Genomic DNA, 17,838 nt, shown 5'->3' on the forward strand with positions numbered 1-17,838 from the left:
CCAGACCATTCCTTCTTATATCTGTACTTCATGTATGATTCTGTCATAGTAACTATAATACGTTACTGCATCTTCTCATTTAAATGTCTATCTACCCCGACTTGAAGTCATAAAAAACAAGCTCATTTAACTTTCGGAGAAGTAGTTTGCCATAGTGGTTCTGGAACTGTACTGTTTAGGGCCGTGTCCTGACTCTACCACCTACCATATAAACTTAGACAAGTCAGTGAATTCTCAACGCCTTAGTTCTCTCATTTGTAAAATGGGGATAATAATAATACCAACTGATACGGTGGTTGTGAGACTTAAATTACTTAATCTAGGAGTTCTCTGATGGTGCATCGGGTTAAGGATCAAGCATTGCCACTGTTGTGGCTCAGGTCACTGCCGAGACATGGATTTGATCCCTGGCCCAGGAACTTCCTCATGCCATCAGCGTGGCCCAAAAAAAAAACTTCTTAATCTATAAAGCGCTCAGAACAGCGCTGGCACTCTGTATTATATTATTACCAGTGTCAGGCTCATGGCTGTTAATTTATGCAAAATGAATGAATAAATGAAAGAAAATGTTATAAAATCAGCTTATGCAATGGAGATTGTTGTTCCTCTATTTCCAACCGTTGGCAAGACCTCGGTGGCTAAAAATAGTTCCACCATATCATCTCCAAGCCTGGCCTGCCTACAGCATAGATCACACTAAGAATAGAAGCTGCTGAGCTTGATAAGAAAGACCGACCCAGAGTACACTCTGTCCCTCCAGACTCCTGCAAGGCTCGGAAAGCTGCTTCCAGTCTCGGTGTATAGGACTAATCCCATGGGGAAAGGCCCATGAAGGAGAACGGAAGGGGTTTCCTCAAATTTTCAACAATGGTTGAAAATGGCTGAGAGTAGATTCCCTGGATTTAGGAAACAAACTTCTTAAAGCCCTAACTAGAACAAGAAGGCAGGAGTTGGGTGTTCCTGTTGTGGCTCAGGAGGTTACGAACCCAACTAGTATCCATGAGGTTGCAGGTTCGATCCCTGGCCTCACTCAGTGGGTTAAGGATCCGGCATTGCCATGAGCTGTGGTGTAGTTCGCAGATGCAGTCCTGATCCTGCATTGTTGTGGCTGTGGTGTAGGCCGGCAGCTGTAGCTCTGATGGGACCCCTAGCCTGGGAACTTCCATATGCCACACGTACAGCCCTAAAAAAAGAAAAAGAAAAAGGAAAAATCAGGATTGATCCATACTTACTTTAAGAGAGTATGATCATATGTGAATCCACAAATGTAAGCTACAACTACAATGAAAATATTTCCTATGGTCACAAGCTTTTTGTTTGTTTTGTTTTTTGTTTTTAAATGGCTGCTCCCACAGCATGCGGAAGTTCCCGGGCCTGGGATTGAATCCAAGCTGCAGCTGTGACCTACACTGTAGCTGGGATCCTTTAACCCACTATGCCAGGTTGGGGATCAAACCCACATCTCCCAGTAACCCAAGCCACTATAGTTGGATTCTTAACCCACTGTGCCATGGTGGGGACTCCCAAATTTGAGTGAATCTTTTTTTTTTTCTTTTCGCAGTGTCTTTACAGTTGTCTATTTACAGAAGAATGTTATTCATTTGACTGTAAGGGTGATCTGCTGCAACACTAGTACCCACTGATGGCATATATTATATCAAATTTTATAGGATCCTGGTACAGAATTTGGTTTTAAAGAAGTCTGGGCTTGAGACCTGTAATTTACAAGCCATGTGCTCTTGGGCCAGTTATGTAATCTTTCTGCACCTCAGTTAATCTGCAAAATGGAACAATACAAATACCTACTTGAGTTGTTCAGATTAAATAGTGCATGCAAAGTGCTTCTCATGAGTTATGGCTGTTACTCTTATTAATCACTGACCTGACCCTTTCTGACCTTTGCGCAGGTGCAGTGCTACCCCTGGCCCTGGGTTTGGCAATCACAGCTTTGCTGCTTCTCATGGTTGCTTGTCGACTACGACTGGTGAAACAGAAACTTAAGAAAGCTCGTCCCATTACATCTGAGGAATCTGACTACCTCATAAATGGGATGTATCTATAATAAGTGTAGTTTAAATAGCTGAAGGCAAGGACATGTGTCACTTATAATTTATACATATATTGGGTTCTGGTATTTACAACTTCTGTTTTTAACTGGGCTAAGAAAACTACTGAAAACCCTGAAGATTCTGAGAATTTCCTAAACCCTTGTTTTTGTTTATTGACCTTCCTTGGGAAGTTATGTGAAGTATTTTGATATCTATAGAGGAGTTCATATGATTAAAGACTTTTACAAATTAATTCTGATTTATGTAAGCTGTCCCTAAAAATAGAAATCTGTAATCAGCCAAGGCAGAAAACTCAAGAGTCTCAAGAAATGGCCTGCGAATGGCAGTGTTAACTCCTTACTTTCTAGAAGCCAGCCACAGGCCCCCGCCACCCTGGGCCACGTTAAGCACCGCGTCCCTTGTCTGGTGGCCCTCCTGTCCCTCACTTTAAGCTTCCAGTGCCCTCTTTTCTTCTCTTTCCTTTAAAACCTGTTTCTGAGGATGGATCTCAAGTGAGTTGGTAACCTTCAATGAGATGTTATGGATAACACGGCAGGAATATCTAACTTGTAACCGTAATGAACAGGTCAGTGAGGCCGCAGAGGAGGTGAATGTGGGTTCTTTCCAGCGCCTCTGATGTCATGCCACATGGGTGGCTGCTTCTTTCGGCTTAACTCTGGGGGGAAAACTCAAGACTTTGGATTACAAATAGCCCTAACACGGTTAGGAAGTAAAACAGGAAATCAAGGTGGACGCAGAGAACCGTGGCAGGTCAAAAATTTTAAGAGAAACTTAGCTGAGGGCAAAATGAGCAAAGAGGATGGTTAGTTCTTACGTCTGCTCAACACTGCTTGATGGACCAGAACATGGCAACTCATTTATGTAGTCACTGGTTTTCAACATTACTACGTGTTGATGGAAGAAAAAAACTGCGTTCAAATTGAAAAGCGCAACGTCAAATGGATTTCGCGGTACAGCTTTTGTAAAAAACCACATGTTTAAGTATCAGCAGTTCTTCTGTCCAGTTGAGTGAGCCAGTTTTTTCATTATTTATTTAATGCTCTAAAACATGATAATGTGCAGACAGCTAATGCCAGGCTTATGTATTCCCAGAGCATAAAGGAGTTTGGCACAAATTCATCTTTACAGAAAACCAGCATCTAGCTTAGCATCTTTAAATCTGTAGGGTTTTAACAGCATATTATTTCCATCATTGTTCAATGCTGAGATTGTACACATTCTAGAAATTACTCTACTGAGAGGAACATATAGGTGATGTTCCTATTTACATAATATTTTTTTTACAAGTGGCAAATCTTTTAAAATACTTGAAACCCCTCTAGAACACTTTATTTTTAGACTGAACCTAATGTAGGTTGTTTCTTTAGTAAAGGACTTAATTTGGGTCAGAGATAAACATTAACAAATAGATGGCTAGTTCTAGGGAAACAAATTTGTTATTTTTATTTCCTGAGAAACTCAAGCATTTTGTTGAATTTTAGAACTGAGCAAAGGAATTTAGAGAAACAACTGTGTGAATGAACTTAAGATGTTTGTCCTCTACATGTGATGCTGTGCAGTTTGTTTTTATATAGAAGGATGTCACCTATAGCCATATCCAATACAGTAAAAACTAATGAGGCATGCATCTTTTATACATGAAGAAATTAAACACAATTTAGCATTGCTATGGTGTTAAAATACTTGATAAAAGATACCCCATATCTATGTGTATAATTTTCCTTTAATAAAGTGTATTATATTCTTAAGCCTTCTTTATAACTTTTTAATATAAACATGGTTGCTGGTACAGAAGGTCCCTGACTTACGTTGCTTTGACTCTTCACTTTATGATGGTGCAAAAGTGATGTACATTCAGTAGAAACCATACTTGCAATTTTGAATTTGGATCCTTTTCAGAGCTAGTGATGTGCTGTACAACGTCTCTTGTGATGCTGGCCGTGGCCACACAGGTCTTTTTCCCCCAGAAAAAATCCTTTTACTATTGATTTAAAACTGATATATTAGGAGTTCCTATTGCGGCTCAGCAGGCTCAGAACCCAACATAGTCTCCGTGAGAATTTGGGTATGATCCCTGGCCTTGCTCAGTGGGTTAAGCATCTGGCGTTGCTGTGAGCTTCGGCATAGGTGGCAGATGTGGCTCGGTGTTGCTGTGGCTGTGGTGCAGGCCGCTGGCTGCAGCTCTGATTCGACTCCTAGCCCAGGAACTTACATATGCCTCAGGTGCGTCCCCAAAACAAAAACAAAAACAAAAAACCTGATAAGATAGAGTTAACATGGAAATTCTACAGCGTCTCTGAGCCATAACATAATTTCAAGGCAACATCTTGACAGGATAATCACCAAAACCCCTAAACAAACAAACAGTGCTGCCCAAAGAAACCACTCCATGTGGTGCAAGGGCACAGCGCAGTGTTCAGGCGTGGGATTCAGACACAAATGTCCTCAGCTGCCCTAGGTCCCGGACTTCGGCCTCTTCCAGCATCGTCCGTGTTGCCATCACCTGCCCTTTGGACAAAAGAAAGTTCGACTGTGAAGCCCATCCTTTTGGGACACTCCACCCAAGTGAGGATGAGTTTTCAGACCCAGCAGGCCTAGAACTGTCACGTTAGGAAAGAAGGAAAGGAAGCGAAGGGACCGAGATGAGACGGAGAACAGGAAACAGGGAGAGGACGAGGAAGGGGAGGCCCTCACAGGCCCAGGACAGCCTCTACGGGAGCTAAAGCAAGGGTGCGCTTCTCGGACTCCTGGCCCAAACACCACCACGTCAGTTAAAACGATAAAGCCTAGAGCGGGAAACCCGCAGCTGCTGCTGTAGAATGATAGTAGAGGATTCAGGATAAGGAAATTACCAGAGCTGTTTTCCTTTTTATTATATTATAATAAATAAACACAGACTTCCTTGGGCCCCACGGGCCAGCCAGTTCTCCTCAGCAGAGTTTTGGTTATTGTTTTTGTTTTGTTTTTTCTCTTTTTTGGCCCCTGGCCTGGGATCAGATCATTTGCTGCTACACCAGATCCTTAACCCACTGTGCTGGGCTGGGATCGAACCTGCATCCCAGTGCTCCACCACCAATCCCATGTAGTGGCACTCTTTTCAAGCCACCCTTTCAGTTCCACGGGGACAAAACACTGTCATTTTTCTGGGAAAAGGTAAGAGAAATTGAGAAAGAGGAAAATGAAAGCTGATTAGAAATTGTTTTACAGAATATAGTTCTTGAAGAACACAGTGAGTTGCAGGAAATGATTTCTACCCTGCAAGAGTTTTACTATTTACCTAACATAAGTTATTAGCCTTTTGAACCCCATTTATAATATTTAAAAAATTATGTTTGTTATTTCATTTGCAATACTAAATTTCAATTGCCACAGTCATATGAGTTATTTTAGTGCTGTACCAAACTATTACCAAATTTGTGACCATTTGGCCAAAAACCAGAAACACTTACCTCTTCCAATGAAACAAAACTAAGGAGCTTTATTTCTTGGCTGACAATCAGACACCAAGAATAGCTTCAAAAAATTCATGAGTATTAAAGCTATTATTTTCAAATGTTATTCTATTTTAAAATATATTGAATTTTTAAGATGCTTTAGTAATTATAAGTAGCTCATAGTCAATTACAAGTATAATCAACCTTTTTTTTTTTAACAATTCAGCTTTCAAAAATTAGGGCAACAGAATTTTAAATATTTGTACAATATTAATGCGTAATTTTAGCCCAAATGTCATTTTAAAAATACTAGTTGGTAAAGAGTTGAAACCCTCATTAGAAACTAGAATTCTTAATTCCTAATTGAGAGCCAGATTTGGCTTTAATAAAATCAAATCTGTGAAAAAAAAAAATCCTGTTTCAGCAGGATCTCATTAGACTAGAACTTCTTAAAATATTTTTATTGTTGTCCTTCTTATTATATAAAGGAATTACTTAAGGAAAAAGGAAAATGCTAAAATATTTCAGAAATAATGAATACTAAAGATTAAAGAGACATTTCTTCTCTCTGACCAAAACATATATTCAATTTTTTTCAAGAGAGAAGTTCATAAATCTAGCTAAAATTCATTATTTCCACCTCTACCCATTTATTGATGCTCCCCTAAAGTCCATTCTTCTTTACTCAACATTTTAAACAAATCTTTTTTGGCCACATTCACAGCATGGGGAAGTTCCCTGGCCAGGAATCAAAGTGTGCCACGGCAGTGACTGAGCCACAGCAGTGACAATGCTAGCTCCTTAACCCACTAAGCCAATAGGGAACGTCCAATATTTAAGAAAAAAAATTTTTTTGTGTGCTTTTAGGGCCACACCAGCAGCATATGGAGGTTCCCAGGCTAGGGGTCGAATGGGAGCTACAGCTGCCAGCCTACACCACAGCCACAGCAACGCCAGATCCGAGCTGTGTCTGCGACCTACACCACAGCTCACGGCAATGCCGGATCCTCAACCCACTGAGCAAGGCCAGGGATCAAACCCGCGACCTCATGGTTCCTAGTCGGATTCGTTTCCGCTGCACCTTGACAGGGAACTCCAATATTTAAAAATCTTTAATTCACAGAAGTGTAACATCCATGAGCAGTGCTTGGCATGGCATTTGTCTACACCAATCAGATGCCATTTAGTTTGTCCTATCAGATTTATAAAGTGTTCCCTCAACCAGATGGCAAACTCCTTGAGAGGAAGGGCCTTTTTCTACCCCTAAGACCGAATAAAGGGACTTAACATACAGTAAAGGGTAGGTAATGGCTAGGAAGGATACAGACTAGTGGAAAAGTTGAACAATTAATTTAATGTGAAGTCCTAAAGAATCCCTGACCTTTGAAACTACCACAAATGCCTGAGTCCCAGATCAAAAGGGTTCCTGGCCTGGGTACAGAAGTGACAATAACAACAGCAAAGTGAAGGCAGCAATGACCTCAGACTCGCGGGCATTGGCCACCAACTAACGCAAGTTTCCTGTGCCTAAGACCTTGTCCAAGAAGAGACATTAGTGAAAAGATGTATGCATAATTTTTTAAAGCCATTTGCAAAGAAATAATGTTTAAGATTTTAACTTAAGAGGTGGAGAAGTGCCTCATATGCTAAGGATCTACCAGCCAGGATTACACTCACATGCACACACCAGAGGGACGGGCTTGGCTGGGAGTGCTGCTACTGCTACAGCTCTAGAGCTGACATTTCTTCAAGTTCCAAGACCATTGAAAAAACTAAGATCCGACTATAAAAGGTATAAAACCACATTTATACAAGACCCCGATGTGTTACTGCCTACTTAGAAACTCATTTTACAGTCATTATATTAATAAACGTATTATAGGTGACAGATGGGTTTTGGCAAATTTATCCTTAACCCTGTTCTTTCAGGACATTAGGTCAACTCATTCATTCATTCATTCAGCATCTGCTGTACATCTCTCTATAAGAGGACCAGCCCTGTGTTAGGCAAGCTGAATAATAAATGTAGTTCTTGTCCTCAAGAAACATAGTCACATGCTACAAATGTACAGCTACATTAATGCTAATAACCTCTTGGATTTCGCAAAATGGAGCATCGGAGAAACAATTTTTTCTCTGTGATCTTAGCATCTGTACCTGGTGGACACGTGGTTCTTCTACATTCAAACACCACCAATACCTCTTTCACTTTTAATTTTATTTGGCAAAGCAGCACTGCATAAACCGTTCAGTAACTAGGACACAGCTTACACAGCATGTTAAATTCATATATATTATGAGCAGCAGATTAGAAACAGAAAAAACAGGAATGAGCTACAAGTCTCCTATAACTGCTAAAGAGAGAAAGGAAGAACTATGTCAGTCATGTCCAACCTGAACAGCTGAGTGTTTTAAGGGACAACACCTGTCCTCTTCCTAAGTTGTAATATTTACAAACGCTTAGTTTTAAGGTAACAAAGCAGCTGATTGTATCTACAACATGCTATTCTATGACACCACATCAAAAGCTTTAAAAAGGTAGCTCATCTCTATTTTCTTAGTAGCATCTAACAGACATCCAAAAACCAAGAATCTTAACTTGTGAATGGTGGTGTTATCTGATGCACAAAAGCAATCTGATAAACTAACATCAGAACAGAATTAACAGTCTAAGAAAAGAAAAACCACTCCTCAAAATCAATTCACAAACTAATTTTGCAAAACCCTTTCTTTTAATAAAATATTTAAAGTAAAACGTGGGCATGTTAAAGTAATAATACACAAATTTATACTTTGCATCCTTCTACCAATTTGGCTTTTGTGCCTCTTTGAAGAATTAGAAATCCCACAAAACCATACATTTTCATGCTGAAAATAGTGTAAGAAAGTCCAAAACAAGCTGTGATGCTGTCGATTTTCAAAAAGCTTTGAGGACTGAGATGAGCAATCCACTGTAATAGTATATACTGGTCAAGCTGATGTTGCTTTTACAGTTCGTCCCTAAGGGGGGGAAAAGAGAGAAAGATTTAAGTAGGAGTTACATATTATAGAACGTGTCTAATAATTTAGATACAAAAAATAAACTGGCAAACACCCTGACCCCCAAGCAATATGTTATTAAAAAACAAAAACAAAACTGAGCAAATGACCCCAAGTCAAAGCAAAAATGGAAATCAGCCATTTCAAACATCCTTCATGCTACTCCAAAATGAAGAATAAACCTGGATTCTTTATTTTTTCATTAGAAAGTAACTTTCTTTCTCAAGACCAAAAATTCAGAGAAATGAAAACTTGTAGATCTAGGATCTTCCTAATACTATTTGTTGTAAAATGATGCCTTGAATGTTTAGAGTTCAGATAAGTTCTTATATTTACATTCATAAAATTGGACAAAAATTTAGTCTTTTGTTTAGGGTATCTGTTAGCAAATGTTGATTGGGTCAATCTCAATCCAAATTCTTCACGAGAAAAAGCATCATCTGTAGGTATAATGTACCTGTCAGCTGATTTCATAAGGGATCTTTATCAGCTCCAAAAGAAACTATTCCCTCAGCCAGGTGCCGCACTGTTCCGGCAACAGCCAGGGGGAGGAAGGAAGGAAGGAATGAAAATGCAGTCCAAAACATGCTGCATGGTATGTAAATTATACTTCAATAAAGCTATTAAAAGTAGAAAAATGAAGCTACCAGAAAAGACTAAAAGCTTCATATTTGAAGGTAATCTGAGTGACAAAAAACATCGTTAAACACTCAGGTACTTTAGGGATAAAGAATTAAGATGTTTGCAACTAAATCTCAAATGATTCAAGAAAAAAATATGACGTATATGTATATGCAGAGAAAAAGATGGAATGAAAAGGAATGCAGAAAATGTTAATAACTGGTAACTCTCCACGAAGAAATTCAGGAGCTCTTTGTACTTCTTGCAGCTTGTCTGTTATAAAAACTTTTAAGTTTTTAAAAAGTTGTTAAAATAAATGAGGAAATAAAGAGCTAAAAAGTGGTGAACTGACAGATTATTGGACAATATGGTGTTTTTTTAAGTAAAATATGAATTTTATAAAATATGCAAGAAAACATTTTAAAAATTACTTCTCCCAGAACTCCCATGGTGGCTCAGCAGTAAGGAACCCAACTAGTATCCACGAGGTATAGGCCCAGCTGTAGCTCTGATTCGACCCCTAGCCTGGAACTTCCATATGCCGCAGGTGTAGCCCTAAAAAGACAAAAAAAAAAAAAAAAAAAAAATTACTTCTCCCATAAGCTGTCTTTGTCATATAGCACTGGGTTATCTGTTAAATGGTAAGTTATCAGTACCAGGTCCTCTTAATATGTTCTTTCCAATAATTTAAGTACTATATTCTCATAAAACAGCTTTTACTTAAATTCACGCAAGCATTAAAGTAACTTAATCTTCAAAGAGTTCACTTGCAAAGTGCTCTATTCATGAATTAAATTCACTTGTGCTTTTAAAAATATGAATTAAAGATAATATTGTTGTTTTTTTAAAATAACTTTTATCACATTTTATTTGTTGCAAGGCATTAAGGATATTGTCAGTAAATATCCTTATTGACCAACAACATAATAAAACATTTCCAAATAGCCTCTCCATTTAAAAAAATTTTTGAAAAGGGGAAAAGATTAAAAACTCTCAACAAACTGGGTATAGAGGGAACGTACCTCAACATAATAAAGGCCACATATGACAAGCCCACAGCTAACATCATATTCAACGGTGAAAACCTGAAAGCTTTTCCTCTAAAATCAGGAACAAGACAAGGATGCCCACTCTCGCCACTTTTATTCAACATAATACTGGAAGTCCTAGCCAGAGCAATTAAGCAAGAAAAAGAAATAAAAGGTATCAAAATCAGAACGAAAGAGGTAAAACTGTCTCATTTTGCAGATGACATATTATATATAGAAAATCCTAAAGATGCCACCAAAAAATGTTAGAATAAACTAAAGTTGCAGGATGTAAAAACAATATACTAAAATTAGTTGTGTTTCTATAGATACTAATAATAAACTATCAGAAAGAAAAATTAAGAAAACAATCTCATTTACAATTATATCAAAAAGAATAAAATATCTAGAAAAATACTTAATCAAGAGGTGAAAGAGTTGTCCACTGAAAACTATAGGATGTTAATAAAAGGCGTTGAAAATGAAACAAATAAATGGAAATATATTCCATGCTCATGGATTGGAAGAATTAATATTGTTAAAACATCCATACTACCCAAGGCAACCTACTGATTCACTGCAATCCCTATCAAAATTCCAATGACATTTTTCACAGAAATAGAATTTTTTTTTAATTTTTAACAGCTGCACCTGAAGCATATGGAAGTTCCCAGGACAGGGGTTGAATGGGAGTTGCAGCTGCAGCCTATGCCACAGTCACAGCAACACTGAATCTGAGCCTCATCTGCAAACTACACTGAAGCTTTTGGCAATGCTGGATCCTTAACCCACTGAGTCAGGAATCGAACCTGCAATCTCACAGAGACAACATCAGGTCCTTAACCCACTGAGCCACAACAGGAACTCCAGAACCATCTTAAAATTTGTACAAAACCACAAGAGATTCCGAACAGCCAAAGCAATCTTTAGAAAGAACAAGAAACCAGAGGCATCACACTTCCTGATTTCCAACTATATTACAAAGCTATAGCATACAAAACAGTGTGGTATTTGGCATAAAAATCAACACAGAGACTAATGGAACAGAATAGAGAGCCCAGAAATAAACCCACACAATTAATTAAGGAGCCAAGAATATACAATGGAGAAAGAACACTCCCTTCAGTAAATGGTGTTAGGAAAACTGGACAGCCACATGAAAAAGAATGAAACTAGACCCTTACTTTACACCAAACACAAAAAAATCGCCTCAAAATGGATTAAAGACTTGATTTTAAGACCTAAACTTAATGGTGGTCATCATTTTGCAATATATACATACATCAACTCACTATGTTGTACACTTAAAATTAATACAAGACTAGGAGTTCCCATCATGGCTCAGCAGTAATGAACCCAAATAGTAACCATGAGGACATGGGTTCAATCCCTGGCCTCGCTCAGTGGGTTAAAGACCCGACATTGCCATGAGCTGTGGTGTAGGTCACAAACATGACTCAGGTCCCATGTTGCTGTGGCTGTGGTGCAGGCTGGCAGCTACAGCTCTGATTCAGCCTCTAGCCTGGGAACTTCCATATGCCATGGGTGCAGTCCTAAACAGACCCCCCCACCAAAAAAAAGGCTATATGTCAATTATATCTCAATAAAACTGGAAAAAAATCATGTTAAAAAATGTTTAATGATGTGGGATAACATTGATGACATTTGGTTAAATAAAAAAGGAGATTTTTAAAAATAATGCTACGGTATGACCTTAGGATTTCAAAAGAGCTGTATATAGAGCTATGGATAAAAGAAGGACAAAATGTTTGCAAAATGTTAATAAGTGGTTATCTCTAGACTCTGGGATTATGGGTGACTTCTATTCTTTGCATTTTTCCCCCTATTTTTACAATGTATACACATTACTTTGGTAGTCAGAAACAGTATTGTAGAAGGCTGTACAGCACAAGGAACTATATCTAGTCACTTATGATGGAGCATGATGGAGGATAATGTGAGAAAAAGAATGTATACATGTATGTGTGACTGGGTCTCTTTGCTGAACTGTAGAAAATTAACAGAACACTGTAAACCAGCTATAATGGAAAAAATAAAAATCATTAAAAAAAATACAAGGCAATTTACAGCACCAAACAAAAAAAAATAAGTATTCAGACCTGAATTGTAACATTTACGGTGCCAGAAAAACCAAAAATTTGCTACTAGGGCATATACAACCTTGTCACATCCTAATACTCCAAAAATCCATTCAACTTACTAATTTTTCCTAATGTTCAAAATTCTATAGAACCATATCTTTATCTCACATGCATAGATCATTTACAATAAAAAGTAGTACATCCTGGAGTTCCTGTTGTGGTGCAGTGGAAACGAATCCAACTAGGAACCAGGTGGTTGCGGGTTCGATCCCTGGCTTCACTCAGTGGGTTAAGGATCCGGCGTTGCTGTGAGCTGTGGTGTAGGTTGCAGAAGTGTCTGGGATCTGGCGTTGCTGTGGCTGTGGTGTAGGTCGGCAGCGATAACTCCGATTCAACCCCTGGCCTGGTAACCTCCATATGCCATAGTTGCGGCCCTAAAAAGCAACAAACAAACAAACACAAATGAAAAGATGTACTACCAGGAAATAACAATCAAAATCCATGAACACTTTCTAACTAAGGGGTTTTCTAAGGTAATAAAAGCTTCACACAATTAATTTTGTACAAAGCATTCTGAGAGACAAAATGAATTTCAAAAGCAACACAATATACTCTTGCCTTTAAAAATGCAAAATAAACCCTAATGCTGTAACATATGCAAAGAAATTGAAAAGGGATAGTACAGAACAATATGGAACACAGGATCAGTGAATACCCTTAGGACCTAAACTGTCATTCCTAGAAATGGCCAGTCACTTCATAACGTCATTTTCATGTGTACTTTAAGAAGCCATCAACAGACAAAGCACTTATGGAGTGAAAACCCTGCAACATTCCTCAGTTCCACACATCAGAGATGGACTTATTCCAGTGACTCTTGTGTCTATTAAAAACAAAAAAATAAAACTTGCCAGAAGATTAACAAAATGTTGATTTCTAGGTATATAAAATAAATATACTTATATAAAATAAAATGCAAATTAAAAATCATTATGTTTATGAAGCATTATAAATATTACACATCTATAGTCGTTAACATAATACCACAGATTCTAGGTTTATAGCCTATCCATCCAGCATTCTCTCCCCTTTTATTAGCTACCAAAACTGCAAGAAATTTTTTTTTTCTTTTTTTGACCACACCTGCAGCATGTGGAAGCTCTCAGGCCAGGGATCAAACTCGCGCCACAGCAGTGACCCCAGCCACTGTAGTGACAACGCTGGATCCTTATACATGCTGAGCCACAAGAGAACTCCACAAGGAACAGGTTTCCAAGTATAAAGGGACAAAAGTCGACATTCAAGCTTTGGGCTTTGTTTGGCACTATAACTCAGCAGCTCCACAAGTTCTCCCTTTTCTTCCATCCAGTTTCTATCAACCTCCTCAGCAAAGACTGGGTCTCACGCTCCCAGAGCACTGCAACCAGCTCTGGATGCCTCACAAGGAGAGGGATGAAACGCTGCTGAGAAACGCCCCAAGAAAGCACTAGGACGGGTACTTAAAGTAACCCTGAAGAAAATCTGAAAGAACATAAATCACTGAACCTGGCAAGAAACTGACAAGGGAGCTTTTTTAGATGCTAATTCCCAAATGTGGGATGAGGACTTAGAAAACAGTAAGCGACTCTTTTTGGAGTTCCTGTTGTGGCTCAGCGGTTAACAAACCCAACTAGTATCCATGAGGATGTGGGTTTGATCCCTGACCTCGCTCAGTGGGTTAAGGATCCAGCATTGCCATGAGCTGCTGTATAGGTCGAGGCTCGGATCCCGCGTTGCCATGGCTGTGGTAGAGGCCAGCAGCTGTAGCTGGCCTGGGAACCTCCATATGCTGTGTGTGCAGCACCCCCCCCAAAAAAAAGGAAAAAAAATGGTAAGCGACTCTTTGTAACCACATTCTATCCCTACTACCACTGCCTTGATCCAGGCCGCCATCCCCGCACTCCTGACTGGCTGTTTCTGACCTCCTGTTTCTGATCCTCGTCTGTCCCTTTCCAATCTACTTTCTACCCCACTGCTAGTTATCTTTCTGAGATGCAATTCTGACCACTGCCTGGCTTAGGCACTTCAATTGCTCCCTACCGCCCTCAAGGAAGAGTCAACACATTACATTCCAACTGCTTGACTGTCTTGTCTTTGCATTTTTTTTTGGATCCCCTACATGACCCCAAAAAGGGTCAGCTTCAAATTCACAGCTGTGTATTCCTGGCCCTAGAATAGTGCCTGCATAGTGGGCACACACATTCTCGTTGAATTAATGAATGTATTAAGAAGGTTCTGGAGTTCCCGTCATGGCGCAGTGGTTAACAAATCCGACTAGGAACCATGAGGTTGCGGGTTCAATCCCTGCCCTTGCTCAGTGGGTCAAGGATCCAGCATTGCTGTGAGCTATGGTGTAGGTCCCAGACGCGGCTCAGATCCCGTGTTGCTGTGGCTCTGGCATAGGCTGGCAGCTACAGCTCCCATTAGACCCCTAGCCTGGGAACCTCCATATGCCGCAGGAGCGGCCCAAGAAATGGCAAAAAGACAAAAAAAAAAAAAAAAAAAAAAGAAGAAGGTTCTCACACTGAAAAATATATAACGAAGTTAACTACAGAACAAATTGCCAGAGAAAAGTATTAGATAATTGCTTTTCCAAAGGCAATTTAAAATAAATGCATTTTTTTTTCCCTGTCAAGAACAGTTTAAGCATAGATTAGCCTAAGGTAGGTAGAAATAGGGCACAAAAAAAACCCTACATGTTCTTAAATCTATTCCAGACCTAAATATAAAGAGAAGCAGGGCTATCTGCTACAGGGGTCAGAGGTGGGAGGAGGGCTGGTGAGAGCTGATTTCAGGTTTCTAGTTAAGTCTGCCCCCAAATGCCAGTCTGCCCTGGCAGATAAGAGGCCCGGAGGAGGCAAAAGCAGCCTCCCTTTATCACTACAGCTCCTGTCCGGGACCACACACCCAAACACACCCCTTGCCCGCTGCTTAGGGACAACATACACACCCTCTGCCTTCTTCTGTCCCTGCTCTCAGAGGTTCCAGGAAAATCGTTTCCTCTCCTTAGGTCAAGAGTGGTGACAGCTGCTATCACCCTGGGTATCCCTGGTCCCTGAGTATGTCAACATCCTCTACTGGTTCCCATAACCCTTCCTGTATTTCTTTGAATAGCTCATTCACGAAAATCATTCAAAATCCTAGAGTTCCCGTCATGGTGCAGCAGAAACAAATCCGACTAGGAACCATGAGGTTGCGGGTTCGATCCCTGGCCTCACTCAGCAGGTTAAGGATCCAGCATTGCCATGAGCCATGGAGTAGGTCGCAGATGCGGCTCAGATCTGGTGTTGCTGAGGCTCTGGCATAGGCTGGCAGCTGTACCTTCGATTAGACCCCTAACCTGGGACCCTCCATATGCCACGGGTGCGGCCCTAAAAAGCTAAAAAAACATTCAAAATCCTAAGCATGCTTTCTGATTCTTGCCTGGGCCCTGATTGATAGTTTCGAACATCTTATTTTCTAGTAATTTCTTTCAATACAGTTTTTTTTTTAATGTGGCATTTTTTTAATAGCTTTTTTTTCTTTTCTTTTTTTGGCCACCCTGTAGCATATAGAGTTCCCAGGCCAGGGATTAGATCCCAGCCACAGTCACGACCTAAGCCACAGCTGTGGCAATGCCGATCCCCAACCCACTGTGCCAGGCTGGGGACTGAACCTGTGTCCCAGCATTCCTAAGATGCCACCGATCCCATTGCGCCACAGCAGGAACTCCTGTGGCAGTTGTTTTTTTCCAATTTCATTTCCAGATTTATTTTACCTTTATATTCTTTAAACTTCAAGATTTACAATTAAGTAACTGATTATCTCTGTAATTAGAACTACCTCTTCAGATGTACGAAAATGTATTTGTACACATAGAAAATTTGTAATAGAAAAAATTAGAAAGTCCTCTTAGTATAACTGAAGGAAAGTTTCTAATGATTCTAACATGTTAAATTGCTCAATGTTTTTAAAAAGCTGAAGGCCAAATAGAAAACTAAGTATATACATATTTAAATATTTGGTAAATGACTGAATAATTGCAGATTTTTAAATTATTCTAAATTTAATACAAATAGTTTGGTCTTATCAGGAATAAATACAAGTGTGTGGAAATCTTAAGCTTATATAATTAGATAAGGGGGGGGACCTCTTTATGAAGGGGGAAAAAAAGTATACCCAAAAGATCATGCATATAAAATTAGGTATAAGGCCATGAAGGCCCCAAAGCAAGTGAAGGCCCCGAAGCTTGAGTTCCATTAGCTTCAAGCTAAATCCACCTCTGATTATAAAAGCAAAATTCCTTTTTGTGATTCCTACATCATTAAATTGGGATGTTTAATACTAATATTTATTGCATACAAAACCATAAATTTTTAACCTAATAAAAATCTGAACTCTCACTTGATACATTTTAGTAATTTCATGATATGTTGCCCTTTTATACAGCAGCAATCATACAATTATGAATGATATAACCACACTAGAAGCAAAGTGAAGGAAGTTCGTAATTAGTTGCTAATAAATTATATCTGATTCTCACTGATAAGACTAATAGCTTTTTAATTTTTTTTTTTAAGTAGTAGCTGTGTTCCATGTTAGAATTAAAGAAAATAGCTATAACTACATTAGGTGAAGAATTAAAAGACAATTTCTAGTAAGGTATTAATCAATCAGAATTCAGTCAAAAGTAAAACTCAGTTTTGAACAAACTGATTTAGATTCATTACTATTTTTGCTGTTAAACATTCATTCAAAAGGTGCCTTTCCTCCTTCCGGAAAACAAAATTAAGAGGTCTGTTAAACTTATAATCGCCATTTCACTTACTAAGAAATTATCTTAAAATCAGTACCTCTGTCAAATAAAAAATAGGTTCTAAAACATGAAAACCCTAAGGCCTTTCTTATTCTGGCATTTAATGTCAAGTAGTCTTAGCTAATGTCACTCTTACTTACTGATCTCACTCCCACCCACTGGAGGGAGTGGGAAGAGGAAGAGAGGAAAGAGAGAAAACTTGGCTTCAAATGAAATATCCAGATTATGCTGAAACACAGAAAGTGGGCATGAAAATGAGCCATGCTGTGCTGAAGATGCTGCTGCATGCTGCTGGCCCTCTGGGTGGGTATGTGAGACCTGGGCACTCACTCCAAGCTTACAGAACCCCCACCCCTCCCCAGGAACTTAACAGCAGCTAAAAAATTGGCCAGCCTGCTCTAAAGAATGATGAGTTTATTCCTTATAGTGGTTCTAAAAAAAAAGTGGAATGTAAAACAGGCACAGGCTGTCAGATATCTATGAACCTGATGGAAAGAAATCAAGCTGGGAGGATGTCCTCTCTGGGATTCTCACACCTTTGAAAACTGGGACAAGAGTACCTCTTCCCTTCCATCTCTTTACAACGATGGTATAGCAGAGATGAACAGGGGCAGGAAAGGATGGCCCTTTCTCTTCAGATGAAAACCTTTGTTTCCAATGACCATAGAGCAGCTGTAAAAATGAGTTGTAGGAGTTCCTACCGTGGCTCAG

At 39.3% G+C, this 17,838-nt stretch overlaps 2 protein-coding genes across 11 annotated transcripts in view; one reads left to right on the plus strand and one right to left on the minus strand.

Moving 5' to 3' along the window:
• The window catches only part of LRP11 (LDL receptor related protein 11), a 60,542-nt gene extending 56,725 nt beyond the window's left edge, over positions 1 to 3,817 (plus strand). The window contains exon 7 of the mRNA XM_001928988.6: positions 1,908 to 3,817. Coding sequence (XP_001929023.1) covers positions 1,908 to 2,062 — 155 coding nt within the window. The 3' untranslated portion in view covers positions 2,063 to 3,817. The remainder of the gene's footprint in view (positions 1 to 1,907) is intronic.
• Positions 3,818 to 7,700: 3,883 nt separating this feature from the next.
• The window catches only part of PCMT1 (protein-L-isoaspartate (D-aspartate) O-methyltransferase), a 46,687-nt gene continuing 36,549 nt past the window's right edge, over positions 7,701 to 17,838 (minus strand). For 5 of the 10 annotated variants that reach the window (XR_002337171.2, XR_014817593.1, XM_021067017.2 and 2 more), the window contains 2 exons: positions 10,186 to 10,329; positions 7,703 to 8,503 (listed from right to left, as the gene is read on the minus strand). Coding sequence is in view for 6 of the 10 variants with exons in the window: in XM_021067017.2 (XP_020922676.1) it covers positions 8,491 to 8,503; positions 10,186 to 10,329 (157 nt within the window). In the remaining 4 variants the exon portion in view is untranslated. Of the gene's footprint in view, positions 8,504 to 10,185; positions 10,330 to 17,838 lie in introns of all 10 variants that reach the window. The other 5 variants (XM_021067054.2, XM_084979477.1, XM_084979555.1 and 2 more) reach the window with 2 other exon arrangements.

This window comes from Sus scrofa, chromosome 1 (genome assembly GCF_054392235.1).
Source record: "Sus scrofa isolate SSC_HxYL_T2T_F1_AM1 chromosome 1, Sscrofa_HxYL_maternal_Yorkshire_Landrace_v2.0, whole genome shotgun sequence".
NCBI classification, from domain to species: domain Eukaryota; kingdom Metazoa; phylum Chordata; class Mammalia; order Artiodactyla; family Suidae; genus Sus; species Sus scrofa.